Source organism: Quercus robur, chromosome 4 (genome assembly GCF_932294415.1).
Source record: "Quercus robur chromosome 4, dhQueRobu3.1, whole genome shotgun sequence".
Taxonomy (NCBI): domain Eukaryota; kingdom Viridiplantae; phylum Streptophyta; class Magnoliopsida; order Fagales; family Fagaceae; genus Quercus; species Quercus robur.
In genome coordinates, this window is record NC_065537.1 from 77,727,799 (window position 1) to 77,740,778 (window position 12,980).

The following is a 12,980-nucleotide window of genomic DNA, read 5'->3' on the forward strand; positions in this document are numbered from 1 at the left end:
GTATGTTCTCTTTCATGACTGTTTACCGCTTTCCAGTTGACATTACAATTATTTATAAGTTTTAAACAGAACCCAAGTCCTGCATGGCTCCTCGGACCACAGGCTTGGGGGAAATTGTTATCTCAAACCGATTGTTTATAAGTTTTAAATAGAACCCAAGTCCTGCATGGCTCCTCGGACCACAGACTTGGAGGTAATTGTTATTTAAGCCAACTATTTATAAGCTTTAAGCCTAACCAAAGTCCTGCATGGATCCTCGGACCACAGACTTTTGGGGAAGTTATTACTCATGACAGCTCATAGTTTTAAACAGAACCTAAGTCCTGCATGGCTCCTCGGACCACAGACTCTAGGGGAAATTATTGCTCATGACAGGTCATAGTTTTAAGCAGAACCTAAGTACTGCCTGGCTCCTCGGACCACAGACTCTTGGGGAGATTATTACTTATGATAGATTGGGAGATTGTTACTTAAAGGGAATCACTTTCAATACATGCGCACAGTTCAGCACCATCGCGACCCTCAAATAAGCAACCCAAAGACCCATTTTTACTTTGACCGTTTGCTTGTATCTACCTCGTTGCAAATGTTTAAAAAAAAGCACGCTATTGACACATCCGCAGTAAGCAAAATGAACATATTATATTAATATTCCGAGTACATCAGAAAGAGAGGCCCTTACAAAAAAAGGGAAGAATAGGGCAACTCTCATTTAAAAAGAAAATGAAACAAAATAAAAAAATATATATAATGAAAACTATTTACAGAGGTTGAAAGCCTAAAAGGCTAGGCTTGAGCAGGAGGATCTTCTTTCTGCTCGGACTGAGGAGGGGGAACCTCAATTGTAGAGTCTGTGGCAAGATCCTCAGCCACATCGGGCACAAGATCCTTAGCCACAACAGGCACAAGGACGGCGTCAGACGCCGCCAGGTCTTGCTCCGAAGCAACTTGGACTTCATCAGGGTTAGCTCGGATCTCCGGAGGATAGAAGATGCTCTCGGGCGATCTCAGTGCCGAGTCCGCAGGAACTCCTGCAGCATCAAGAGCGTGAGCCCATGAAATGTCGCAATACTCCCTGCATACCTCAGGGATCTCCTCGGAAAGCCGAGCCTCAGTCTCTGCGGCCCCGAGTTGGCGAGCAGCATTCTTCTCAGCCTCTGTGGACTCTCGGATCAGCTGGGCCTCCTCCCTTGCCAGCTTCAGTTCATCCTCCACCTTTTGCAGGGCAGCCCTGAGATCCTTCACTGCCTGCCTCTCGGTGGTAAGGTTAAGCTGAGCCGTGTACAGCTGTTTGCGCTGGTCCTCCGCCTGATCCTCGGCAGTCTTCAGGCCAGCCTCTGCACTTTTACGTCGGTGCTCCGAATCCTTGAGCTCAGCCGTGAGTTTAGTGTGATCATGCTTGAGAGAACCCAAGGCTTTCTCCACCTCTGTCCGAGCCTGGGTCTCAGCCTCAGCCAGATTACGGCTATCGCGGCAAAACTCCTCAGCCACAAAGACTTGCTGAGTAATCTGCGGACAAAACAAGAGCGTCCTTAAAAGAAGAGTATATAACCTAACAGGAGCAAGTAAATGGACAAAGCAGCAAAAGGATTACTTACCAGCGCAAGATCCCTTTTAAGGGATAGGAAGAGCTCGGACTGAGTGCACCGCCTGTAGGCCTCCATGTCCCGAGGAAGAAGTAGGGGCTGCTCTAAGGCCTCAGCCACGTACCCTGCCCGGCCGCGATTATACTCTCGGACCGAAGCAGTGTAAGGAATGGCAAGCCCATCCAACTCCAACTTTGGGTCCCATGAGCGAGGGGCAGTGCGCACTTCAGCAAGGTTCCCCTCGTCCCTACTGTCCGAGGATGTACCCCTTCTGCTCCTTGGCGCCCGTGTGGTTTTCTGCTGCTTCGCCGGCTGGACAGCCACTTCGCCTTCCTCAGGTGTGTCCACCGGCCTTTTCTTCTTCAGGTCCGGATTAACCTTAAGGCCAAGGTCCGAGACACCCTGGGGGACCGCCGGGGGAAGGGCCTTGACCTGAGATGGAGTAGGCCCCTTCGAAGATTGACCCTTTGGTGACTGACCTTTCCCCCTGGAAGACATCAGCTCCTTCAAGGACTTCCCTTTTCCTGCCATAGGCTCGGCCTCTTCGTCTGAGGTATCGTCCGAGCAGATAACGATTGGGGGAACACCAACTGCAGAATGTCGGTCCTGCTCGGCTTCAGGATTGGAAGACTCCCCTAAAGGATTTTGCTGAATTTCCTCTTCGAAGTAAAACTCGTCTATTTCTGCCTCAAGAGAAAGACGGGAAGATTCTGTTTCTTCTTCAATCCGAGCAGCCGCGCCAGGCTCATCTACCGGAGGAAGCTGCTCCGCTAAGTAAGGATCCCTGACCCCAGGCAGCACTACTGGTGGTAAATCGTGTGGAGCTAGGAACCCGTCTCGGGACACGTCAATCCTGGCCAACCTCGTACTGCCCGCCCTTATAGCGTGACCGACTGCCTGGAAAGCACTGCTCAGAGGTTGATAGCCCAGAATCAGATGGGCCGCACGCAACTGCCCGTCCCCGGTAACGTAAATCTCCGACCTGAGAAGATAATTCAGCGCTGGCACATTCGTAAGATCTATCCGAGGAGCAACGTGAGTTTTGTCTGCAAACAACCAAGAAAAGTGAGGTCAGATCATGAAATCTTCCAATTGCAAAGAAAGCCAGAAAAAATAACCCCTCAACACTAAGTCCTTTCCCCAAAAAGGATCAATCCTAAAAGCGCCGCACCTGGTTTTCCCGCCCGAGTTGGACAGTGAATACCGTCGAACCACTCCCCGGAGGCAATGAGGAAGTCATCCTTCACGGTCTTATTGGAAACTGGAAGACAAGAGATCAACCTAACGGCCTCGTTCCGGGATTTAAGATAATACCCATCATCCCCGAGGCGGTGGCATTCGTACAAACAAGCCACATCATGCCAAGTAAGGCCTAGATTCATCCGCTCGTCTAAGACATCTACACAGCCTAGTATCTTGAACATATTTGGGGCACACTGATACGGCGTCAACCTATGGTTGAACAGGTACTCCCTTGTGATCCTGCGCATGGGAAGTGTCATCCCTCCCTCTATGAAAGCAATCATGGGGATAACGACTTCTCCCTCAACTCTATCAGTCAATATTCCTTCAAGAGGACAGTGACGCAGCCCAACCCTCGGGGGAATGTGATATTTAGCCCTAAAGGCGTCCATAGCGGCAGGAGTTTTTACTAATTTTTCGAATCTACCCATCTGAACTGAACCGAGGAAATGAAAGTAAAGACTGAAAAGAGAAGTAGAGTCCGAGGAAGGAATTAAAACGGAAAAAAGGGCGAGATGTACTGGTACCTTCACAAAACGCTCGAGGGGACGCCTAGGAATCTCTCTTGGACGAAGCGCTTCAGAAGAACGGTTACGGCGGCGTAACGGACGCAAGTGTTCGTATATCTCTGGGATTCGATGGAGTTCTCTGGAGCCTTTTGGGGTTTGAGGAATGCAGATGAAAAAAGGAACTGAACCCTGCTGACGTCTTATATAGCAGGGAGAAAAGAGAAAAGATCATCCCCGCCTAGAAATACGGGAAGGAACGATGGCCGTTCGATTCACGCCAAGCCGTTGGATGAAGGGAACATAACGCCTCCAGAAGTTAATGGCCACGTCTCGTAAATTGTAGCGCGTGAAAAGTAACGGTCCTCACGCGCGCCCCCCGATTTTCTTATTTCCCTCCACTCACAAATATCAAAACCCCGCTTTTCTCCTCGGAGTGAGGTTAAAACCGCAGTTTTGAGGGGCTATTGTGGGGGCCGGCCCAGAAATGATGGGCTATTCCGAACTCAGGCCCATCCGAGGAGCTTACTATCCGAGGAGGAGCCTCGTATGCAGCATTACCAACCCCAACAGCTCCAAGGAAACCCGTCCGAGAAGCAATTCGTCCTCGGACATCATGAAGCCAGACGAGAAACTCTGCTCAGCCATTTCAGCTCACCTTCCCCAACATATAAAACGAATTAAATTTAAAATATCTCACTGAAGGCTACCACCACATTAATTGCGCCCCAACCACCCTCTTGGCCGCATTAATGAGGAAAAGACCCCTGAACAGTACCGCCTTGGCCTCTGCAACTCACAAAGAGTCTGATGAGGGCGTCTGATGGGACAGGTGCTCGAGTGGATGCTTGGATGGCTAACAGGTGTAAGGCTGGGATGAAAAGATGAAGAATATATAATGTAAATGAAGTCCCTCAAAGAGGGAGGCGGAAGAAGGAGAACTGTAAGAGAGAAAGAGGGAAATAAAATCAAACTTGAGGAATCCTTCTTGGTGTTCTTATTTTTCTTTCTGCAAGCAGTATACTATATGCAATAGACCCGCTAGTGTCATTGAGGCTAAGCTCTTTAACCCATTCTCTACAAGTATTTATTGTGGGTTGTGCTTTGGACCAGGGCCGGATCAACACCAGTTGGGCCAGGAAAATCGTGCAACTACATTGACTATTACCAAAATATAGGGACCAAAGTAACTGTAACCCCAAAAATGTAAGGACCAAAATAGTGTTTTCATCTATATTCTTTCTTTTAATTTTTATAATAAAATATCATTATTACCTATGTAAAAAAAAAAAAAAAAAAATTGACATGCCTGCATTTTTCTTTTCCCTTCAACTTTGGAAAAGCCTTACAATTTATTAAAAGCATAATATTTGGTAGATTATGACTCTTGATTACTTATAATTCGTAGAAATTTCAACTCAAAAACCAAACCCACGAAAACAATGTTAATTTAAATATGGAGATTAACCCAAATACTCAAAAGAAAATCAATTCTAAACATAATAAAAGAATAAGATAAAAAGAAAATCTCAGACACATATGAAAGTAAATAAAAAATTCGACATAAAAGATAAAATTCATTAATAACAATATAAAATTCTTTTTCTTAATCTAACATGAGTTTTTTTTTTTTTTTTTTTTTTTTAAATCCTATTATCACCGTGAGTCTTTTTTTTCTTTGTTTTTTTATTATTTATTTTTGAATCCTATCAGAATTTTTGTTTTTATATAGATTATCAACATTTGAATTTGAGTTTAAGTTGAACTTATTAAAGAGATATAAAGATATAGTTTCACTCATTGTTAAGTTTTGATTAAACAAAAATAATTATGTTTTAAAAAAATGATAATGATGAGTTTGAGTTTAAGTTTAAGTTAGACTTGTTAAAAAGATAAAGTTTCACTACTTATTAAGTTTGGACTAAATAAAAATAATTTTATTTAAATATTATGCTAACGTAAAAAATTGTGAAAGTTTCAGAAGATTCAATTTTATATATATATATATATATATATATATATATATAGATAATAAGATATGATATAGATTATATAGATACATGGTCAATAGCTGTTAAGGTTCCGTATATCCACTTGTTATCAAAAATAAAAAATAATAAAGTTCCAAATCATTGGACTATATGAGTTCCTTTAGCGGTATAACTGTGAGAGCAAAAGAAGAAGAAAAAAGAAAAAAAGAAAACCCGAAACAGTTCATTGTTTTCTGGACTTTAACAGAACATAGTAACTCTCTCTTCACTCCCAGCCTCGACTCAACTTTCTGTGGTGTCTCTCTGGTTACTTCATTTCCACAAGCGAACCATGTCGATTGTCGCGGAGGCTGCTTTATCCTCTTTCTTTGATTTGCTGTTTTACAAGTTAAGCTCCTCTGACTTGTTGAAGATCTTTCGGCAAGAGAACGTTGATGCTGACCTCAAGAAGTGGGCAATAACGTTGTGGAAAATCCGTGCAGTTCTGGCTGATGCCGAAGAGAAGCAGATGACAGACGAGTTTGTGAAGAGCTGGCTGGCTGAGCTGCAAGAGTTGGCTTATGATGCGGATGACATTTTGGACGAGTTTGCTACTGAAGCTTTGCGACGTGAGCTGAATGCAGAAGAACCCAGCACAAGTACGGTAATAAGGTTCATCAGTGATTGTGTTGGTTTGGATCGAGATTTTGTTACGTTGATGCGGTCCAAGATTGAAGATATTGATACAAGAATGCAAAAAATAGTGAAAGAAAAGAAAGATCTGGAGTTGAGAGAAAATACTGGGGGAAGGATTATAACAACAAGATCAAGGCCACCCTCAACTTCTCTGGTGAATGAAAGTCGTACTTATGGTAGGGACAAAGATAAAAAGGAGATTGTCAAATTGTTGCTCGAATCAGGTGATGCTCAACTCTCTGTGATTCCCATAGTTGGTATGGGTGGGCTGGGGAAGACGACTCTTGCCCAGCTAGTCTACAAAGACGATGAAGTGAGCCGTTATTTTGATTTGAAAGCATGGGTTTGCGTGTCTGAAGATTTTGACATTGTAAGGTTGACAAAAGAAATTCTATACTCTATCACTTTAGAAACTTGCCATGATAATAATAATTTAGAATCACTACAAGGCAAACTGCAGGAGAAATTATCCGGGAAGAAATTCTTGCTCATCTTGGATGACGTTTGGAATGAAAACTATGAATTCTGGACTGAACTACGCAAGCCTTTTGAATCTGGGGCTCTAGGAAGTCAAATTGTTGTCACAACTCGGAATGATGGTGTTTCATCAACAATGAGAACTACTCCGGCGCACAAGTTGAGAGAGTTGTCACGTGATGCTTCTTTACGTGTATTTACCCACCACGCATTAGAGGCGACAGATTTTAGTGAGTATCCAGAACTTGAAGAATTTGGTCAAAAAATTGTAGATAGGTGCAAGGGGTCACCTTTGGCAGCAAAAGTACTTGGCGGCCTTTTACGCACTAAACACGATCATTATGAGTGGGAACATGTGTTAAATAGCAAGATTTGGGATATTCCTCAAGAAAAAAGCAGTATTTTTTCCGTTCTTAAATTGAGCTACAACTTTATTCCTTCTCATTTAAAGAGGTGTTTTGCCTATTGTTCACTGTTCCCAAAGGACTATGAATTTGAGGAGAAAGAGCTAGTCTTGTTATGGATGGCAGAAGGTTTCGTTCAAGAAACAAAAGGAAGGAAGCCAATGGAAGATCTTGGTTGTGAGTATTTTCATGATCTACTCAAGAGATCATTTTTTCAACAATCAAGTAGTGATCCATCACTCTTTGTCATGCATGGCCTCATGAATGAAGTAGCTCAATGGGCAGCAAGAGACTTATGCTATAGGTTGGAGGATCAATTGGGTGGTAGTAAGCAATCTGAGATTTCTACAAAGGTAAGACATTTTTCTTATATAAAAAATTTAAATGATTGCATCCAAAAATTTGACGACTTTCTCAAAGATATGCATTTACGGACCTTCCTGCTGCTACCATCAAATCGGTCAAGCAACTTAACAAATTCTGTTGCTAATTGTTTGTTGCCACAATTAAGATGCTTAAGGGTATTATCTTTAAGTGGATATGAAATCTTTGAGCTACCAAGTTCAATTAGTGATTTGAAACATCTAAGATACCTCAACCTTTCTTATACTAAGATTAAAAGTCTACCAGAATCAACAAATTCTTTGTACAACCTACAAACATTGATATTGAAAAGTTGTTCCAATCTCACAAATTTACCAGAAAAAATTGAAAATTTGGTCAATCTTTGACATCTCAATATTACAAATGCAAATTCAATTAGAGAGATGCCAGCGGGAATAGCAAAATTAAAGAGCTTAAGTACACTTTGCTTTGAGGATATGCATGAATGGCAAGATTGGATTCCTTGCAGAGTTGAGTGTGAAGAATTCCCTTGTTTGCGTGAGCTTTCTATTTCTAACTGTCCCAAATTAAGAAAGTTTTCCTATAGTCTCCCGTCATTGGAAAAACTTTCCATTTATGCATGCGAGCATTTGGTCGTTTCAATTTCAAGCCTTTTAGTGCTTAAAGAAGTAAAAATTGTGGGATGTAAAGAGGTTGTGCATGGGTCTGTGAAGGTAGAAAGGCTAATAATAGAAAATTGTAAAGAGTTGACATCTTTGTGTCAAGATGGGCTTATGTCCCTTGTAACACTAGAAATCAAAATCAAATCGTGCCAAAGTCTTGTAAACATCAAGTTGAAGTCGTCATTAAGGACACTAATAATCATAGGTTGTAGGTATTTGGAATCCTTGCAATTTGTGATGGATGAGGGAGGGGCTTCTTCAACTTCTTCTTTATTGATGGATGAGGAGAATCTTAGCTGCATTGGTAATAACAATGTATCTCTTCTTGAGCGCTTGGAAATTTCTAATTGTCTATCCCTAAAATGTGTATCATCCATAGTTGACCCAGCTGCCAAGCTTAAACAGCTTCAGATTAAAGAATGCCCAAATCTAACATCTTTATCATCAAGAGACACCTGCATAGAACATTGTCCAAAGCTGAAGTCAATAGTAGACAAGTTACATAAGGATGCGTTACTTGAAGATCTTGTAATTATTCGTTGTGAAAAGCTTATGTGCTTACCAAGAGGCCTACACGAACTCTGTCACCTCAAACAGATTTATATAGAAGAGTTTACCAAATATGGTTTTTCTCTCAGGTCTTAAATCACTAACAAAAACAGACAACCTTAAGCAGATATAATAGTGGGAGCAAATTGTAAACATCACCATTAGCCAAAACAAGACCACAAAGGTACTCCCAAATATGGGATATCTAATGATGACAGGCATGTCCTATATACATAGAACCATCTGAAAGGAAATTAGTGTTTATTTTACCTCAATCATGGGGTAAAAACATGATAGCTGCCATGTTTCTTCTTCACCAGTATGGTCTTTTCTAGCACCACGCTTTTTCTGACATTTAAAAAGTTCAGTTAGGCAAAAATCACCAACCAAGCTGCATTCAAAACTAACATAAAGCAATTACCTTATGCATATCAAACTTCAAAGAGAAAGTTCCACAAGAGGGACTAAGAAAGTAATAAAACAGAATCTATATTAATGTTTGCAATATATTATAGCGTTTGCTAGTTCATCAATGTTATTTAAATTTTGTATTCATTTTCTAAGAAAAATTGGAAAATTTTCACCATCAATACCTAAAAGGAAATGATATTTATATAAAGAATTCAGAATACCAAGTTAGAGGTTGAATTTCAAAAATTCAGGACTTCATGATTATAGGTGGACAAGGAACATGGTGAAAAAATATTCAATATCATACTTGGTCAACCATTGAAACTTTTCTTCCCACAACATAAACCCCCTTCCCACTCTAATGACCAGGGTCAAAGCGAGGCACTTCACTGCTTCAACTGATAATTTGGTCCAAAGGTTATCAATATATATATATATACACACACACACACATATATTTTATTTTTTTTTCTTCTTTTCAGTAAGCAATTTAATTCTGATTGTAAGGGGTTTACCCAGAGAAATTATCCAGCTCCTGCCAAGCCAGAGAAAAAAACCCAAATTGTTCAACCCAGCCAGAAAATCCTATGATAAATAACCCAAATAGTATAAACGGCAATACTAACAAACCCAGCCAGACAAAATAAAGAAAAATAAACCAAATTGAAATCAGTATTAAACATACAATTAAAAAGTTTTACTAATTCAAGTATACACAATAACTTATTCTCTCACCTGCTATGAACCAAAAGGAATAATATATTGATTTTGTTCCTAGCAACCCTGCGAAACCAAAAGGTAAAACAAAACAAAACAAAACAAAATTAATATCAATTCAGCCATATAGAGAACAAATGGCAACAGTTAAAAAACCCATATGGAAAATTAAAGAATAAGGATGAGACGTACTGAGATTTTAGATTCGATAAACGGTGGAAACTTCGAACAAAAGGGCAGAGAGACGGAAGAGGCGCCGCTGAGTTGGATTGGATGTGGATTTGAGGTTGGATCGGAATAACCATAAATTAGAATAACTAAACTTTTAAGGAAATATGGAATAAGTGCTTAAGGTTGTCTTATCACTTTAGGAGAGTTGGCTCCCACCAACTTGAGAGAACTTAACATCACAGGCTGTAAGGAACTGAAGACCTTGCCGAACAATATGCACAACCTGAACTTTCTTCAACTTTTATTTATACGTGAGTGCCCAAGTATCAAATACTTTCCGAAAGAGGGTTTCCCCACCAACCTTAGAGAGCTTTGGTTGTCAGGGCCGAATCTCTGTGAGCAAGTATTTGAGTTGGGACTGCACAGACTTACATTTCTTACATTTCTCTGGATTACTAATGGAATTATGGATTCGTTTCCAGAAGAGGAAGACGGGAAGACGATGTTGATGTTGCCAACATCTCTCACTACCCTGAGATTTTATAAGTTTCCTAATTTGTTATTTCTATCCTGGAAGTTCTTCCAAAACCTTTCGGCACTTGAAGAAATTATCATCTCTGATTGCCCTAAACTTGCGTCCCTCTCAGAGAAGTGTTTTCCTCCCTCGCTTCAGCGACTTGATATTTCTAGTTGTCCTGTGTTGAAACAACACTGCGAGAAAGACAAAGGGATAATGTGGTCAAAGATTGCCAACATCCCTTCGGTTAGAATTTCAGAGAGATCAACATCCCTTCCAGGTACAACGTTATTTCGTTTCATAATATTTCAGTTCAAGAATTTTTACGATTATACAATAAAATCCTCTCTGTTTGTATATTTAAACAATATGATTTTAAAAATTCAAGCCCTAACCCAAGCTAATTCTTGCAGTGTTGCAGTAAAGGCTAGCTTCAAAACTTGGAGGAGGTATGTTAAATTTTGGCTCGTATATGTTCATTTTTTTTTTCTTCTTTTAACAATTGAATTTCTGGCACCTTGAATTTTTCGCTCAGCTCTTATGCTTGTAAGTTATTTAAATTATATGAACCTTTTATTCCTAGAGGCATATAGCTGTTCGATGAAATGACTGAAATAGATATTGTATTGTGGAATTTGAGAACCTTTAAAAATAGTGATAATAATACTAAGGATCCCATTTGCACATAATGGTAGGATGATTATTGTACCATGTAATGTGATGATTGCAGGTTATATATCATGTTGAGGAACAATGATTAGTGGAGATATGCACATAATGGCAAGATGGCGTTAAAAAAAGATAATGCCTTGCACCGATGATCAAAGCACTCTTACCTGTGCTGTAGATGGCATGTATTTCATAATATAGGGCCTGATAAAGTACTCAATCTAAATCAGCCAAAACTAATCCAGGTCATTTGTAAAATATGTTTTCAGGTAGTTCCAATATTAGAAAATATTTACTTTTACAAAAGAAGAACAAACTATTTTTTAATCAACAGTTACTCTTAGTTCAAAGAGCCATCTAATAAATGACACTTTTTTCATTGGTTCCAAAGCACTTTTGGTGTGAAATAAAATATCATAGGTTCATTTTATAATTGAATTTATTGAATCAAATTCCATTAATAATTGGCTCTCAGTTTGGATGGAGAGATCCTCCATAGATGCTTGGTTTTTTTTTCTTATGTTATTCTTTTTATTGCAGCCACTCTTTGTAAATTCAGGAATGTAACCATATGGTCATGATCTGTCAAGAAGAAAAGGCTGGGAATCATTCTCTAAGAAGCTGTAAACCTACTGTGTGCAGTTGGATACAATTTGGTGATGGTCAGGTGTGGCAAGCGTTGATCTTTGGTGGAGGTGGTGGGTTTGGAGCAAGTGAGGTGCAAGCTTTGTCAGACAATTTGTGCAGCCTTATCCTATGTATTTGCGAAAGGTGTGGCAGCTGCACTTGTACTTACAAGCATGCCTGGGGTGTACAGCCTTTGTTGTGGATCGAAAACATGAAGCTGTGAGATACATGCTGTTAACATATTGTTGTGCTGCGTTCCTAATCTTCTAAGCCCTGGCTTCATCAAGCTGTTGGCAACTTCCCACTAATGCTCATCACCTAGAGGAGCAGCAGCAATAATTGTATAAAACATATTTACACATGTGGGATGCATATTCAAGGCAGTGGACATAAAAAATTAGATATAGTTTTAAGAGGCAATGAAACTTTCAAGCATTTCTTTTCTAATTTTTGGTCAAAGGTTTCATATACTTAAATGGAATTTTATTTGTAGTTTTCATTGGGGTGTACTATTTAAAATATACCTTAGTGAGATAAATTTTGGTCCTTTGTGTGTTTCACATCTGTGATGAACTGTAGCTATTAAGAGCATATGAAGCCTTACTTTGTGGGTAATTAGCTTGGGAATAGAAATAGTTCATTTGCTAATGAAAATTACTTAAAAGGAAAAAAATTGTAGATTTGCCAATTCAACATTATAAATTACTTTTTGGCAGCCACAGGCTGTGGGTGATTTAGGTTTTTAGAAACAAAGCTACCAACAAAGGCTGTCAATGAGATCAGTGCTGTGGCAGTGCTTGATTATAGTAAGAAATTGGAGCAGCTTTTTAGGGAGGCTTACTTGTTAAAGAAGGACCAAGTTATCAAGCCGTGGGAAGTACTTTGGACGTGGCAAGTTAGAGGCAGACAAGGATGGGAACTCCTGTTTATGCAGGATATGATAAGAGATGAAGTTGGAAAGGGTAATGTTGTTACTGCTGGATTCTTTAGCTGGGAAAAAAAATTCCAAATCGACTGCCTTCCTCCTCCTTTTGAGACAAGCTCTGTGGTCTTGAAGCATATGGGAATTCTAAGTGTTTATGTGCTCTCAACCGGCAAATAGCTTGAGAAACTTTTTAAAAACAGACAAATTCAGGACTGGGTGAGTGCAGGTGTTATTGGTGACCTTCGAAGTCTATTAACCAGTATAAGAAGTGTTGGCTCTAATAGGATTGATCCCAGAATTCTTTGTCAAGTCAGGTACTATGCAAATATGACATCAAACTGCTATATGAATATCTGTTGGAAGATTGTTTTTTGAAACTTTAGTTTCAGGCTCAGTAATCAAACAATCTTGGCTTAAAAAATCTTTCAAACAGCATTACACATTGTGCTTGAAATCTCAGCTTTACGATCAACCTTTATGGTGAGCATAGTAATTTAATATATAGT

The 12,980-nt window shown here is 39.9% G+C and overlaps 1 protein-coding gene and 1 long non-coding RNA gene across 3 annotated transcripts; one reads left to right on the forward strand and one right to left on the reverse strand.

Annotated features, from left to right (window-relative positions):
• The first annotated feature begins 5,513 nt into the window (after positions 1 to 5,513).
• Positions 5,514 to 11,996, forward strand: LOC126723818 (putative disease resistance RPP13-like protein 1). 2 transcript variants are annotated; one of them, XM_050427683.1, is made up of 5 exons: positions 5,514 to 7,234; positions 10,219 to 10,533; positions 10,667 to 10,702; positions 10,984 to 11,191; positions 11,463 to 11,996. In XM_050427683.1, the coding sequence occupies exons 1-2, from the start codon at positions 5,657 to 5,659 to the stop codon at positions 10,243 to 10,245; spliced, it is 1,605 nt and encodes a 534-aa protein (XP_050283640.1). In that variant the 5' UTR covers positions 5,514 to 5,656; the 3' UTR covers positions 10,246 to 10,533; positions 10,667 to 10,702; positions 10,984 to 11,191; positions 11,463 to 11,996. The 2 variants fall into 2 exon arrangements, with proteins under 2 accessions (XP_050283640.1, XP_050283639.1); XM_050427682.1 differs by lacking the exon at positions 10,984 to 11,191.
• On the reverse strand, positions 8,602 to 9,864 carry LOC126723820 (uncharacterized). The gene is made up of 3 exons (XR_007654480.1): positions 9,758 to 9,864; positions 9,584 to 9,631; positions 8,602 to 8,785 (listed from the first exon to the last, which is right to left on the reverse strand). It is a non-coding gene; the product is annotated as an uncharacterized LOC126723820 (long non-coding RNA).
• Positions 11,997 to 12,980: the final 984 nt, after the last annotated feature.

Bases quoted from the DNA above. Each gene is read 5' to 3' on its own strand.
- LOC126723818 (XM_050427683.1), top strand. From the start codon at position 5,657: ATGTCGATTGTCGCGGAGGCTGCTTTATCCTCTTTCTTTGATTTGCTG. The intron at 7,235-10,218 runs GTAAGACATTTT...ATTCGTTTCCAG, and splicing joins AATCTGAGATTTCTACAAAG to AAGAGGAAGACGGGAAGACG.